The 16,851-nt window shown below is 35.6% G+C and overlaps 1 protein-coding gene across 1 annotated transcript; it reads left to right on the forward strand.

The window, feature by feature from the left end:
- Positions 1-328: 328 nt before the first annotated feature.
- On the forward strand, positions 329-1,736 carry LOC149286583 (homeobox protein Hox-C12-like). The gene is made up of 2 exons (XM_089493870.1): positions 329-893; positions 1,498-1,736. Exons 1-2 carry the CDS (start codon positions 329-331, stop codon positions 1,734-1,736), a joined length of 804 nt encoding a protein of 267 aa, XP_089349996.1.
- The last annotated feature ends 15,115 nt before the right edge of the window (positions 1,737-16,851 follow it).

Below are 16,851 nucleotides of genomic sequence, written 5' to 3' on the forward strand. Positions count from 1 at the left end.
TATCAAGATATATATATATATATATATATATATATATATATATACACGCATATATATATATATATATATATATATATATATATATATATATATATATATATAATATTATCATTTTTGTTATCTAAATGCGAGACATAAACGTGGAATGTGAACGCACAAACTTCATGTTTTGTTTTGCGTTCTGATGCCAAGAAGGGGCAGGACATACTCTGGCGACGCAAGCTAGTGTCCACGTGACCCTTCCTAGCCAATAGGGTCCATCTCTAGGTTTGACTATGTTTAATGTCAGATGACAATAAACTAGAAGCTCCTGGTCAGGCCCGCGGAAATGGGAGAGCATAATCTTCTTAATCCTGGGTTTGTGGGACCTCTGGTTAACATTCACACCGGAGACACATTCTACTTCCCTAATTTCAGGACATCTGGAGGGCAGTTACCTGGATTGCCTTCACTGTCTTACCCAAGGAGGGACAATGTGTGCTCTCTGCCCTGGCCATCCACAGAGCCATGCAATGGATACCCCCAGCCCTACCTCAGCAGCCCGGTTTCCATTAACCCTTCTTTCGGCAGAGCTTGTGATCTTGCCCGTATGGAGGAAACAAAGTGTTACTATAGGGAGTCCTGCCCTGAAACCCCCAGCCTGAAAAGAGAGGACAGACTGAGGGACAATGTCTTGATGTCTCTGGACAGTGGGGTCCCCGGTGGGATGAGCAGCAGCTTCCACAAATACGACTACACGGCTACTGACACGGTGCCCCACGATCCCCCTTCCTGTCAGTCCTTGGAGTCTGACTCCAGCTCGTCTGTTACCAATGAAGGCACCAAAAATCCCACCAACGAAGGGGGTACAATAGACTCCCCTACGAGCCAAGGGAGCAATCTTCCTGCCACTGGTAAGAGTGCAATTCTACTGATCAACAGTATTCTGGATATGGGGCATTAATTCAGGGCATTTATTGCTGCTTATCTTAAAGGTTAATGTGTGTGTGTATATATATATATGCCCAAGACCGCTAGGGGTAGCACTTAAATGTATTAGGAGCTGCATGCTTTACAAATACAAGAAAAAAAGAAAGAGTGGCAAACGAGATGAGGAAGGGACATGTAAATAACCTAATAACACTGGGAATTGTTAATTACACCCTCCAAAACCTTTATAGGGGTTATTCATGGAGACAGTCCTTTGGGACTGCAATTCCACAGATGTGCCTATTGTCTTGTGTTACATACCTAGCTATGTGCGGTTATTGAAAGATTTGATTTTATAATCTGGATTACGCTTTACTGCAGTATTAGTGTTCCTGGTCGAGTTTTTCTTTGGATGTCTTTTATCTGTTTTGATAACGTTCTTTGATAAATGAAAGTTGAGCACAGGCGACATTAGATAGATCGATAGATAGATAGATAGATAGATCATTTTAAAATTATTTTCCAATAAAAAAAACAGTGCTCCTCGAAGAGATTGGACCAATGTAAGTCTCTGTCTCTTGTGTTTAGGGGCTCCTTGGTACCCAATGCACACTAGGTCCCGAAAGAAGAGAAAACCATATTCCAAGCTCCAGCTGGCTGAACTAGAAGGAGAGTTTATGGTCAATGAATTTATAACCAGGCAACGGAGGAGAGAACTATCCGACCGGCTGAGCCTCAGTGACCAACAAGTCAAGATCTGGTTCCAGAACCGCCGAATGAAGAAGAAGAGACTTCTAATGAGGGAGCAAGCTCTGTCATTCTTTTAACATGTCTGGGGCTCAGTGATAAGTTTCACCCCAAGCCTCCCGAAAACTCTACCATGTTTGACAGTCATTGACGGGTTCTTTGTATGTGACCAGCTCTGAATTAAAATCTGGTATAAAGTGGGAAGCCAAACAAACTGAAGGCTTACATGAAAGTGATGGTTCTCAGTTCTGGAATATTGGGGGCAAATTTCCAAGCCCTAAACATTCCTTCCCAAACAGCTTTGGAGGCTGTTTGCATCACCTCCTCCCTTTATTACGTCGCATTTAGCTTTGGTATTATCACTGTTTCCAGTGGTTTTCTCATTAGTGAGATGGCTATGAATTTGACCCTAAACGAACCAAGCTGTACTTTCTAAAGGGGTGGGGGATCGGAGTATTAACGTTTCGTCCAATGAGTCACATTCAACTGAGTCGGTCTGATTATTACAAGTGACTATTTTGTAGACTAGGAATCTAGTAATGGTTGGGATAAAACTGCACTCGGTTTTCAGTTTTACGGTATATTTGCTAATATGCTCGCTGTTTTACATATAAGAAATCCCGATCTCTTTATAGTGACTGGTCTTTAAAACCCAAATTCGGAGTAATGTGACCTAGTGGCGTTATACCCTGGCTGTATTATACGAATGGACTGGGATTATGTTTTTATATTGTTTCCATCATATAAATGTAATGGAAATATATCTCCACACTTCGATGGGTGCTATCCAACCCAAATATACTGACTATACTTAGTATTTCTTTACATATATAAGCTTTGCTTGTAAAGATCGTTTACGGTGTATTGTTCATATTAATCGATTAAATATGCACCAATACGTCCAGAAACATTTCAATGTATAGATGTATACTCGTATGTGTGTATATATGTTAATGATACCTATACATAAATGTGTATGTATATATCTATCTATCAATATATCTAGATATCTAGATATCTAGATAGATAGATAGATAGATAGATAGATACACATCCATAATGAACACGAACTCACGGATCTGTTTTGATGGGCTTTACGGCACCCGGACTCCATTTCTGTATGTATATCTAGATATATATATATATATCTAGATATATATATATATATATATATATATATATATATATATATATATATATATATACTTACTTGTTCTCCCATGGATGCCTGTGGTTCTGACACCATAGACAGAAATTTGTTTATATACATCAAGCAATATAAATACTATCCCTCTCATTAATATTTTATTTCGAATCGTTTCACCCAAAGAGGTATGTGCAAGTCTATTAAACTGCCACGTATTCAAGAAAATGCAATAATAAAAAGTAAAGTTAGTTTATGTCTATAAAAGAATCTTTAATGCTACCATTAACATTAAATTACTTTAATTGATCGTTTGGAGAAACAAGAATTCTTTTAAAACAAGGTCCTGGTGATTTTCATTGGCACAATTAAGACACCAACTTAATTCCTCTTTAAATGTGATCTGTAACTTCTTGGCAATATGATGCCTGCTGGTGGATTCTGTGTTGTAGGCTTCTTTGCAATGCGTGTGAGGAGAAAATAACCATTAGCTTGAGTAATAACTGTCAGGTGTACGTGTCATAAAATGTTTATTGAATTCCCTGGACAAAGAAATTGTATGAAGGATTTCACACAGGGCGCAGCTATCTCTATTCTAAAGGGGATTTTTTTTGTCCCCAAATATAATTCGACACAATGCACCTATTAGACACAAATACATAAATATATAAATAAATAAATGATGAGATATTAAGATAAAGATCAAAGGGATAAAAGGGAAAAATAGGGACTTTTTCTCCCTCACAAGCTTTGCTTCATTCGTTTTATTTCAAAGGGGATTAATTTTATTGCAAACCAGCAATTTCTGGGATGTTTAAATTACCACCACGTGCTTCTCTTTACGTTCATGGTCATGGCCGGGCAGTGCTGGCTAAAGAACTCCTTATTTACGATCTGTAAAGGATGGAGTCGATCCCAAGAAAAAACCCAGTGAATGGTGGCTGCTTTTCATCAAGGTTTAAGTTAGCCCACACGGCTTGATTCTTGTTTTTTTTTAGCTTTAGTGATTTTTTTTTTTGAGAAAAAATAAGTATGTATTTTTTTTAGAGGTTGACAAGCTCTAGTATGGCAGCTGTTGTGGTCCACAGATTTTATAATGTACAGTTAGGCAACGCCTTGGCTGGCTAAGATTTATGAGAGTCGCGGTCCGTACCTAAAGGTTGCCTTTGCCTGCAGTTTTCAATGAGCACAATACATTTCATTTACCTGGGCATTTGTAATAAATCAACTTAATTTTTGTACGGTTCTGTTACATTAAAAGAAACAGCATCATTTAGATTTTTTTTATTATTGCTGGCAGACGGCAGAAGCAAGTTATATGTAATTAACCTTTTTGGCTGAGATTTTAGAACAAAGAAAAATTTTAGCATTCGCATTGTGATGTCAGTTTTCTACATAGGGAGTCTGTGTTATCAAGCAAAGGTCTTAAGAAACCCAGCTTTATTTATCGTAAGATTTGTTTTTTTTAATCGCTTGATTTTTCATTAAGTAATATATCCTTTAAATCACCTCTTTCCTTATGTTTTTATTTTTTCTCTTACCTACGACTGTCCTGATATGAACTTCAGGTATGTGGTTTGAAAATCTTGTAGTCCTATTGCTATTCTATAAGAAACCTGGCAGATATCTTATTATTATCGCCTACCTCAGACAATATGGTAGGGACATGATTTATATCCATGTAAAATTTGCTTGATGATATTATTAAAAATGTACCTTATGTGTTTTATGACAATAAATATATTTGTCAAATATGTGAAATGGCTTCATTTGTCTGTTTATTTTGTTTCTTGTTTTTTTCACCTGTTAATTGCCTTATACTTGATTGCATATATATTTGTGAAAAGCATAGACTATGCTTAATGGGATCACTAAGGAATGAGGCTATCAATCAGCAATTACTGAAGAGCTGTCTAATCAATGTGTATACATTGTTTCTCAGACACGAACAATGGATCCACCCTAGAAGTAGCTTCTTGCATAGCGTCTCCATGAAAGTTTTTTCAGGTCCAATTTTAGTTTTGAGGAATATGTAATTTTAAAAATAGTGACATTTATTATAATAATTGCGTTGTTGTTACGAGTGTTTCAAGTGTTACGCTCAGAAAGCGTTTATATTTTTCCAAGTTAAAATCACTCTGAACCTCAATTTTTTTTAAATAGTACTGAGGAAACCATGCAGAAATAAATTTGATCACAATCAGTTATCTATAGCAGTTTAGTGGGCGACATTTTGTTAAACCTTTTAGGAAAAGATTTTCAATTTTCTAGCAAGGGTATTATATTTGACATCACCAGTGAAATATATCACTGACATGTAGGGTTCAAATGAAAATTCCCAAAACCTTTGTGTGAAACCTTGTGTTGTAATGTAAGAACTTGAAAGACATCACCAGTTTACTGAAAAACAAAGACATTCCTAAAACTGTAGATGTTTTGTGCTTTCAGTCAAGCCTCATTTATCTCATACATGAGAAATCGGAGAGGTCATAACAAGCAATAGGCATAAGATCATATACTCCTGAAAAGCCAAAAAATGTATGCCAAAGTAAAGTTTTTTAGTATTAGAATTTATTATTTTAGAACACTCAGTATACTACCAATAAACTGCCAATATACATGTAATATTTCTAGTTCGAGACTCCCTTTAAGACTTATTTGGATAACAGATAATACCTAGCTTTTTCACCGACCATAAATTTGTATACAGAGCAATAAAAATGTAAATAAGTAGAAAAAAGACATTATACACTGACAAACTGTTGCTGGCCTAACTGGCAAGGAATAAGTTAACACAAAAATAAAATATACATTTGTATAAATTTCACAGTATATCCGCTATAACTACACAAGTAACTAAACTAACTAAATATAAGTCAACAATAATACATAACTTTTTAATTTTACATTTCAAGTGCCCGTTTTGTATTACAAATAGATGTTACAACATTTTGATAATACTGTTTTCTGTATCATGGCGCCCCCATATGTGTAAAAATAATTTCCCAGAAATGTAATAATGCAATCTGAGAATATAAGAGCACATGGAAAAAAATGTTATAAGTTACCTCCCACATAATGGTTTAAAAAATCATTGCTCACAACTGCCGAGATGAAGATTGAAAATGCAGTGTAAATATCCAATGTCGGCTAAAAATGTGTACGTTTAACCCCCATATTGCCAGTAGCATTATGTAGATTGTAGGCCCATGTTATTTACAGAATTACTTAATTGAGCATGGATTCATTGCAATCATATAACTGGAAACCACATCGTCATGGAAATGAGCAAGATAATGCAGTGAATTGTTTAAATCAATGGTTTTGCGGTTTATTTTTCATTTAGGGCTGCCAAATGGGTATAAGTGTGAGTATGACTGTCTATCTAGAATCCTTGTGTTTATGGGGAAAGAAAGAAAGAAAGAGATGAGGCAACACAATGTAAAATTATATGTACTGCCTTACTATGAGTAAAGCATTTATAACCTGATGGGGCCTGTTCCTTTTGTCTGATATTATCCATACCAATGGTCTCAGGTATTAAAATGCTTGGATATTGGCCCAATCAATAATACAACCATTATAAATATCTCATCTGTGTGTCCAGCGTTGGATCCTTTAGATCAACTGGAATCCATCAACACAGCTAGAAAAGGAACACAAAGAACAGACATACTGACTTGCAGATCACTGAAACTAGAATTACATTATTGCACTTAAATGTCCTTATTCCCTAAAGGTGTGTGTTTATATATATATATATATATATATATATAAATATATACACATGTGTGTATATCTGTGTGTGTGTTAATGACTCAATTCAGCGTTACCGTTAGTGCACTTCATTTATATGTATATATATATATATATATATATATATATTATTTTTTTTGTGTGTGGAGAGAAATAGAGAGAGAGAGAGAGAGAGAGAGAGAGAAAAGAGGGGTAAATAATTATTCTAATAATGCTTTAAAATAAACACCGCATTCTTTTAACCCTTGATTCTTTTAGAATAAGCTCAGAGACAGCACATCGCTGTGCTCTTTTGCTGCAGGGAGGGACTCCTAGTGGGTGAAACGGGTTTGAACATCCAGGTAGGCAATGCTGTAAGACTTGCATGGTCCCTACAAACACCCATGACTAATGGTCACTCACGTTAAAGTACTTGGATGTTTAATCCTACATGGTAGATGTCAAATTAGAAATGCCTCTGTTGCAGTCTGCTATTTTGATTAACAGCCCGTATATGTAGAGCAGTATGAAACAAAGACAATTCATTATTTGAATTTTTTTAAAAAACATTCCTTCAGAGAATATATTTACTGCTTGCTGTGTGTATCATTTAGACACTGCTGTTATACCCCAGCAATACTCAGTTAATCTGACTACTCTTCCAGATATAGTTTAAAATTAATCCCGGGCGACTATTTTTCAAAGGAAATATATGGAAGCCCAATACAAAAGCCGTTAACAAGGAAGACAGTAAAGATGAGTAGGATAAGCCGTATACAAGCACCATGCTCAGAGTAGACGACTCAGTGCGGTATGAGTGTAGCTGATGACTGTTTATACAATTCACTCTATTCCCTGAATTTTATTACAATATATCATTGAGATCCTTCATATTAACAGTTTATTGGGTGTAAACGATGTCTCGGTAACTGGAATCATCTCTTTACTGAAAGAAAAAGACTAAACATTGTACTATATATAGTATATATCTTCTATACACTATATTATTCGCATACTTGTGTGTGTATGTGCGTGACATACCATATATATATATATCCTGCTACTTTGTTGCCACTTTGTAGCAGAACCGGCTATGAACCGGTTGTGTGTGCGTATATATATATACACTCATGGTGTAACAAAATATGGTAGAGATCTGTGTGGAATGGTTCATCTGTATAGTGGTGGATTTGTTTTACATCATCTAGCCAGTTAAACAACATATATCAAAGAAGGAGAGCGCACCAAACATTTTTCATAGTAGATATCTCTATTTAAATCCGCATAGTACAGAAAAAAAACAGCTCCACGTTTTAGTCCCTCCCGGGGAAGTTTTATCCTTGTCTTTCATCTTTATCTTGTATTAATTATAATATATATAAGCCCATTCTTGGTGTGTATGCATGTTTTGAGCGATCTTAAGCGTTAGCGTATTTGTGTGCACATCAATGTTTGCGTCTGTAAGTTTACATACTAAACATATCCTTCCTTTTATTACATCAATAACCTCTAGTGACAAAAGTCTGCTTTTATTTCTTATCCATAACACATATCTGCACTTGAGTGTGGATCCTTTGAAATCTGATGAAACGCTATATTAAATGGTGGATCTGTATAATTAGGTGAAAATGGCCAGGGAAATATTGTGTGTATGTTTAATATTTCCACTATGGGAACACATGACATTTATTTTTCTTCTGTAAACATGGTTTGTCTGTATTCCATTTCTGTGTGACTTGACCTGTAAAGTATGTTAACAACTGTACAACAGAATTTCCAAAATATTTTGTTACTCTGTAAAATTTAAATGAGTTACAAACAAGTAAACCATACAATTATGGTTTTATACAATATAAATACAATATAAATACAATATAAATGCCCATATAAATATTTATATATAAATATAAATGCCCAGGGCAACTAAACTCTTTCAATCCAGACCCATCCAGACCCATAGATAGATATATATATAGATAGATAGATAGATAGATAGATAGATAGATAGATAGATATTTAGTTGTGTTTGGGTTTATGTGTGCCCTCATATGTGTGTGTGTTTTATACATTTGAATTGCACTTGATTTTTTTTTTCATTGGAAGGTATACTTGACTTAAAGGGACATGTAACAATAAGGTGCATTGTAAAAAGCAAGCTGATTGCTTGGTGCAGACATATGAAATTACTGCTGGGAAGAAGGGATTATTGTTTTATTTTTCTTTATCCCTGGCTACAAATTCCACTCCCATTTCTCCCTTCTGGAAAGTATTCCGGATGTGGCAGATCAGCCCACCCCTTGAGATCTGGGATACATTAGCTCTCCATGCTAGTAGTTTCTCCCCTGAACTCCCCCATAACAAAAAGGAAAGGTCATTTCCCTGTGCATTCCCCAAACTTTATGTGTGGTTCCTTTTTTCCAAAAAACTAAAGGGTGCATTAATGAAGCTCTTAACGAAAGATTTGGTGACTTTGATGCACAGAGCTATGGTTAATCTTGTCAGCCTGCTGTCTGCTTGTGTTTACAACTGTCTGTCTGGGTGGGAGGAGCCCATTCGCAAAGTGAAGGTCAAGTTAGCATCCTGCCTTATATGGTATGCAGTGGTCCTCCATTTTTACCCCTTTGTCACAACAAGGCTAAAGGGGAATTGCTTTCCAAATTCTGGTAAACAGTGTCATAGACATCTGCTTTCCCAACCCACTTTTTTCTGAGTGCACAAGAAACCCTTAAAGATGCGGTGAAGTTATGGACAGGCAAATGGTTCTGGGATGGAGTGCCTCTTCCCTCCCTTTGTTTCGGATAGTTCCAGTCTTCAAACGAGGTTTTCTCTCATCAATCTGAAAACAGAACGTCTGCCTTGGAGAAGATGCCAAACGTTCTAAAGAAAAAAGGGCCCAATTAGTGTCTGAACAAGTACAATTTCCTTTGCAGAAAGCAATCCTGAGAAACAAAAAATCGGTAAGGAAAATGTATGCACAGCTCCTGTTTCTGGAACAAACCTAAGTATGCTATATTCAAATTAATATATCCGGTTGTGCAGCTATATTAGAGATGGCTGGATGATGTCTATTTTATGTGAAATTCGGTTTCCCGTTGTGGTCAGGACCAAATAAATTAACACTTAAAAAGTACAACAGTGCCTTATCTAAATTTCTTTAGCAGTTATTGTCCCCAAACGTGGCCTTTCTAAAGAGATTGCAATCACAACTATTTTGATATTCTTGACAGGGTGTCAGATCACATGCATGGACCAGGCCTGTGTGACAGGTGTTAGTGTATATATATATATATATATATATATATATATATGTGTATATATGTATACACACATATATATATATATATATATATATATATATATATATATATATATATGTGTATACATATATTGAATGTACTGTGCTGTATAATGTTTCGATTTGTGTTTATGTAGATTGCTGTTGTCTGTTTCGCACTTTTGTCTGACAAGAGGGAGTGAAACAAAACTCTTGTAGCCAATTAGTATGTGAGTGTGTGGGTCCGGCTTAAATCAATATACCCTTTACTAACTTGATTATAAAGAACCATTACTAAATACCATGATGACTATCTTGGATAAATTCTCTGACTTCTTGATTGCATTTCATACACGGAGGTAGGGTTAGAGTGAACAGTCTTAGAAGGAAACTATTGTTTAAAGTCACTTTGGATTATCTGTCCTGTAACCTGGTATTGATATACAGATCTGCTCAGGACAGTCTCTAAAGCTGGGCTTAATCTATGCAATGCGCGCCGTATCATTTCGCCTGCTGCCAGATGTGGTCTTCGCCGTCTTGTGTTACAGGTCTTCTATGCAATATATCGGTGTGTGATTCAGTTCCCACCGTTGAAAAGGGTAAAGGAGGGTATGATATTCTATTTATTTATATTTCTTTAGGTCTTGATTTGCCACTAGGCCAGTGTTGAATTCTCCTCTTGTATCATAAATGGATTACGACTCCTATGATGCTCAACCGCCAAGAGACTGGCTGTTATCCATTATGGGAGCCCTAATCCACGAAATGGGTTGTGTCAAGGGTTGACTATGCCAAGATTATATATTACTTTCATATTATGATGTTTTACGAATCACACCACGTGCTTGGTCTCTCTTACATTAGTGCATTGACGAAGCAAAAAAAAGGTTTCTATCACCGGGTTGTTATATGTGAATAGTTTTTCACCCCCTATCTTCAGACTCGACTCAACCCCTCCCAAAGCATTGTATTTTATCACTCAACAAAAATACACACCAGCCCTGCGCTGTAAACCCTATGGATCAGGTCACTGTCCCCAACTCCAAATGTTGCATTGAATAATCATCCCCTTATTAAAACAACTGGGTTTATTTATTTATTCATTATAATATTGTGAGCACTTACTGCAAGGGTTAATCGCAGATGATGTGATTGATGCCACATTAAGAAATACACACTATTTTCGTCAGTGACACTGAAGAGTTTACAGGATCTGACACATTTTCAGAGACAAGCGAATATTATCAGCGTGCTTGTTGTTGTATGCGATCAATATCTGTGTATAAGTTTTATGTCGGTCCAATAAAATATTCCAGCTCAGCACATCCATGCTATGGTATATATAGCCTCTCCAAAGTCTTTCAGTTATGAATGAATTCATGTTTCCCCTCCAAAAAGATATCCAAGCTATTAATCAGTCCTATGTTCACTTATGCATATTGCAGCTGCATTTCTGAATATTACTAATTAATGAACACAATAATTGTCACAATATTATGGTTCCCTTAAGGAAAATGGAGACTTTTTTTTCTCATTACTAACCACCAGAGAGCCAGTAGTTTTCAATAGATCAACATATATTCAAAGACTCGAATGTATGGTATTGTTCAAAAAGATGGTTTATGCTAAAGCTAAATAAAATGTATCTTGAACTATATATTAAATTATCCAGATAAGAGTTTTTCCACATAAAAGACTGAATGGATTGCTACAAAATATTATGATAGCATGGTGAAAATTAAATTCAGGTTAAGTTTAATTCGATCTATAGTAATAAAATAGCCTATATTAAATTCTAGACATACCAGAGATCAGGGCAGGTAGGTATGTTAGTGGGTTGGCTGACAGCCAGATAGATAGATAGATAGATGTTTATAGACAGACACACAGACAGACCAATAGACAAATGGTTAGATGGATAAAGGGGGATAAAGCAATTACGTCTGTGGGGAACGCGTGTCTTTTAGGATGTGTTTTAAGGATTTCAGCTCACAGAGTCTAAAACAGAAAACAGCCTTATGCCAACACATTGTACAAAGATTCCTTCAAGTTTAATTCGATCTATAATAATAAAATACCATATGTTAAATACTAAACATAACAAAGATCGAGGCAGGTAGGTATGTTTGTAGGTTGGCAGAAAGATAGATAACACAGACAGACAGACGGATATATGGCTAAATATATAAATGAGTATAATACGATTCCGTCTGTTGGGAACGCGTGTGTTTTAGGATGTGTTTCAAGGATTTCAGTTCCTAGTATCTAAAACAGAAAACAGCCGCACGCCAACACATTTTACAAGGATTCGTTTCAATATAAATTCTTTTATTTTGTAGCCTTCCTTTGTGCCTCACAGCTTTAAACGACCTTTTACAGACTTTAGACATTTTTAGTGAAATTTAATAAAACGGAGAGACAGGTGATGCACAGGTAGGTAGATATATAGATAGACAGACAGACAGATAAGTAGATGACAGATAGAATGGGTTATCTGGGTGCCTGGATGTAAGTGTGTCATCCTTTGGGTTTCAGTTCGAATGCTAGACAAAAGATGATAAATGTTTTTCTTGACACACACACACACATATATATATTCTGTAGCCAAGCAATGTAATTGCAAATCGCTTGCCTTTTGCTACAATAATCTAAATTATCTATTGAACAGTTTATGAATTAAAAATCAATGATTTTTTTAGATCTTGTATGAATCACGAGGAGCTAGTGACATTCCCACCCTGGATGTAGTTTTGTTGTACGTGTGGCTGTGAACCACATCTTCACTTCTTTTATCTTTATTGATTCCATATGATTTTGAACTTGTAGCTCAGGTCTGGAGAAAACCTAATTTTTTTTATCCCTTTGAATGGTTCACAGCTTACATAGCCGTTTTAGTGGCTTGGCCTAGATCCAATTATATGTATCTCTGCCATTTGGGGACTTCAATATTTTTCACGCATATCCCACTTGTGGCTATTTTTCTGCAATTCGGTTTTTTTCTTAACACCCAAGCGGTATTTACTAATCTTTGTTTATGGCTGCGTGTTGCAGTTGTTTTGATTCAAGCCTAGGAAGTAATTACAATACTGGCTTCTTTGATGGAAAGCTTACTTAAAAGCATCTCGCAGACAGAAGCCATAAAAACAAAGAATGCTACAGATTCGGAGGTGTTGGTTAAAACAAAACTGCAAATATTTGAGAACCGGCTTTTTTGCCTGCAGTGGTCGGGGATCTTTCTGGACAGAAAGCAATGTGCTTGCCCAGGCAAAGCAAGCAGTAACTGAACTATGCAGAACAGCAGAGAAGTAACATTACAGTCTGAATCATCAGCTGTGTGCTCATATTCATTCTTATACCCGCAAAACACCTACATAACTGGCCTAATCATATTTTATGTTAGATGGTCACAGACTATAAAAAGTGTCGTTAATATTCAACTTAAATTAGTTGAACAGACTCATGATTTGGGAATATTTTCAAATAGTTATGTGCATGTATTTGATAGAATATACAGCATTCATTTAATGCAATTTCGCTGTTAACTTAATTTTGTTTTATTCAACCAGCCCAATATTTATATATATATGTGTGCGTGTGCACAAATAACATTTTGTGTGCAAATGTTTTGTATAATGCAATAATTATTTGTACGTAACAAAACAGCTCATATTAATTGAAATACATCTTACTTGTATACATGAGTTAGGGCTCAATATAAAATAAGTTAAGACAAAGGCCTGACAATGTGTCTGTCTCTCACCACTGTATTTAAAAATAATATATTTATTTAATTTCTTCTTTGAAACGATATTCTTCTATATGTGTATACATGGATGTATAAGTACTGTAGAGTACAGGCTATGCAACCCCCTCCTTTATCTGCATTATCCCTTTCTCTTGTCAGTGGTGTTGTTTCTCCCTTACTCATATTCACACACCTGTACGAAAAACAAATAACAGATCAAATGAATATGATCCAATATAATTCAACACCTTTGTTTTTAGATTATGTCGAAAAAGTAATGTTTGTAATCCACTTTGCAGAAGTCGACCCATTTGGTAAATAAGTTAGAATACGTTTCTCGCCTTTCGACTGAAACCAGTTAGCTTCTTAGATTAATCAGTTTTTTTTCTCTTGCTTTTATAATGTTTTTATGATTCCATCTATGTATCTGGATTTTGAGCAGAAGATTCATTAACAGCAGCATTATTGCAGAGACTGGTTGAGAGCTAGTATTAATTAAGAGCTGAATGTAATGTAACATAATTCCCTTAGAGTAACATCTATCTTTTATTTCCAGAATTACATTTGTGCATTTGTATCTCACAGCTCATGGTGCTTAGGATGGCGTTTTGTTCCTTTTCTTCCTTTTTCTTTACTCTACCCTTTTGTATAGTTGTATTCCTTAGTCTTGGGGGGTTGGGGACACCAAAAGAAAATCCCAGACTGCTGGTCTATTCAGGTTTTTTATGATGGGCAGGAAATTGACATTGGTCAAATTCAAGTGCTCTGGTTCCCCAGCTGTCTATGTGGCAAACGTTGCAGTGAGCTTGCAAATCCTTTACTTTTAACATGGTTTAAAAACAACCCATAGGTCAAGCTAGAGTGATATTTTCTCCTTATGTGAGGTCCAGTTTCCAAAAACCATTACTGCTAAATATTAGTAGAGACACATAGAGAAGGAGAGAGAATTCGTTTTCTAAATGTGTCTATGTGTCTGATAGACGATAGATAGATAGATAGATAGATAGATAGATAGATAGATAGATACATGTCTAAATTTAAATGCAGTCTGGTGTGTAAAGCTGCTTTTATTTTATGTTGGATATTGTAGCTGTCTATGTTGTAATGGATGAGGGGCTGCATGAAATAACGACGACCATAAACAATAGCTTAAGGTTATTAGTTTGTATCAGGTCTATGAAATGCCAAGTAAAACCACTAGTGACACTTTAATTAAAACTTGTGTGCTCCAGGCGATGTTTCAGGTATAAAATAGGTAGGTTTCAAAATCGAAATAAATATATATTATCTAGACGTTTTCGTGAGGAAAAAAACAAGCAGTTTTTTAATTAGTGAGTTATAATTCCCATTTAATGTTTTTTTTTCATACGAAACCTTTCTTTTACCTGCATTCATAGAATGCATTGATAAATTCACGAAAATACTTCTGATTTCCTTAAGACATTGCTCTACTAAAAGTTTTGACTTTTATTTTACTTGATGATAAAATTCACAGTCTGTAAATAACAGAATAACAGCAGGTCAAGAAACTGACCAAATGCTTTTGCGTTATTATTCCGTTATTAAAGAGGTAGAATTTGATAGACTGGTGACTTGACGCATATATATATATATATATATATATATAATTTAGTAAGTTAGCTTTTCGTAAGATTTCTGATGTTTTAAGCCGTATGGTTTTGCATTAATGTATAAACTATCAATTAATATACCTAATATACGATAAAGATGTTGGAATTAAGGTAATAAACACATATGTGTCTTTATATATACCGGTTAACCAGTACATGTTCTCTAGTTTCTTGTATTCTTGTTCGATTCATCTGGGTTTTTTTTGGCATATCATTGTAAAATATGTATTGTTTTAAGATAATTTACTTAACTTGTTCAAATAAAACATACTGACAATAAAATGAAACTATTTGATGCTGAGCGGGCCTGGAAATGAAACAAGAGTATTTAAGATGTACTTTACAGTACAAGAAAACTCCACAAATTTTTAGGAAAAAAATCATTGTTGGTGAAGCGAGTTAGCTAATCGTATCTGCTGTTGATTTCTGATCATCGGATGTTTGGTTTATTGAATTGGAATCTGCATAATAATCGAGAGGCTAAGATAAAGTCTAAATTAAAGAAATGCATCTGAAAATAAAAATACAAAAGTGAAAAATGGAACAAGCAATTTTTTTATATTCTAAAGATCACTTAAAATGTAATTGGTTTCAAGTGGGTTAAATACGCATTTCTGCTTTACCTAGGGGTAAGAAGCAACTACGTGCAGTTAGGTTTAGGTGTTTTTTATACAAGTTTGATCATATTTTTTTTATTAATTCGTAGAATAGAGAGGGACGTGATATTGAAGCTCTCAGTACTATCACCATGTATTTATTGGCTAGATTAGAAGAATTGGATAACACACATTTCTTTCTGTTTCATATGCTCTTTGGAAACCGAATAAGAAAGGCAAGTTTTGGTTTAAAGCTTGATGTGCTCTAAACTGGGAAACATTGCTTTTTGTCAAGTTAAGTCTGGCTTATCTTAAGGTTCATACCTCCAAGGTGGTGATTTATTTCACGGTTGACATAAAAAGCATCTACAAGAAGGCAATTAGTTATTGGAAGAAGCCTGTTAATTACTCTCATTCTTAGAATACCCCTATGTATATAGCATCAATAATATACAGATGTGTAGGGTCTGCATTTAAGTAAAATTTTACAAATCTTTGAGGACTTGCTGACCCCAAGCCCATATTGCTCCCAGCTATTTTATTTGATCTTTGCAGAAAAAAAGATTTGCAGTGTGTCCCCCACAAGGTTGAAGCATTAGGTGGGAAAAATAAGAGTCGACCTATTTCTAGTGAGTGCAAATCCCCATGACAGAGGAACGAAATCTAGAAAGCAGAGACAAAATTGCAAACTTCAAAAGCCCCCCCAAGCCCCCCCTTCTCCCTCCCCACCGCCCCCTGAAATGAGCCTTACACTGCTTTTTACTTCTCAATGCACACAAGGGGAGTGCCTAAAAGAGAGAAAAAAATGAATACAAATCTGCAATTGATTTTCATAATGTTTCTGCGGTGTTTGAAAACCAATCGTTTTTGAACCTCTCTCAGATCTTACCTAACTGAACCCTCCTACGCATCTAAGTGCTCGGTACTGATATATGGCAATATCTACCCCGGCATCACGTGCTCCTGGGGAGAGACTAAGACGGACCGCGCGTCATCCAGCCTTCCCAAATTTTTCCCCCTCTGCAGATCGCCTCCAAAACATCTATCTATAGAGCCAGAAAGGGAGAAAG

This window comes from Sceloporus occidentalis, unplaced genomic scaffold (assembly GCF_023333645.1).
Source record: "Sceloporus occidentalis isolate IW3139 unplaced genomic scaffold, rSceOcc1.0.p SCAF_68, whole genome shotgun sequence".
Classification (NCBI taxonomy): Eukaryota; Metazoa; Chordata; class Lepidosauria; order Squamata; family Phrynosomatidae; genus Sceloporus; species Sceloporus occidentalis.

What these genes read in the sequence shown, in the direction of transcription:
- LOC149286583 (XM_089493870.1), top strand. Translation starts at nt 329, where the DNA reads ATGGGAGAGCATAATCTTCTTAATCCTGGGTTTGTGGGACCTCTGGTT. An exon ending in GAGCAATCTTCCTGCCACTG is followed by an intron (nt 894 to 1,497) that starts GTAAGAGTGCAA and finishes TCTTGTGTTTAG; the next exon opens with GGGCTCCTTGGTACCCAATG.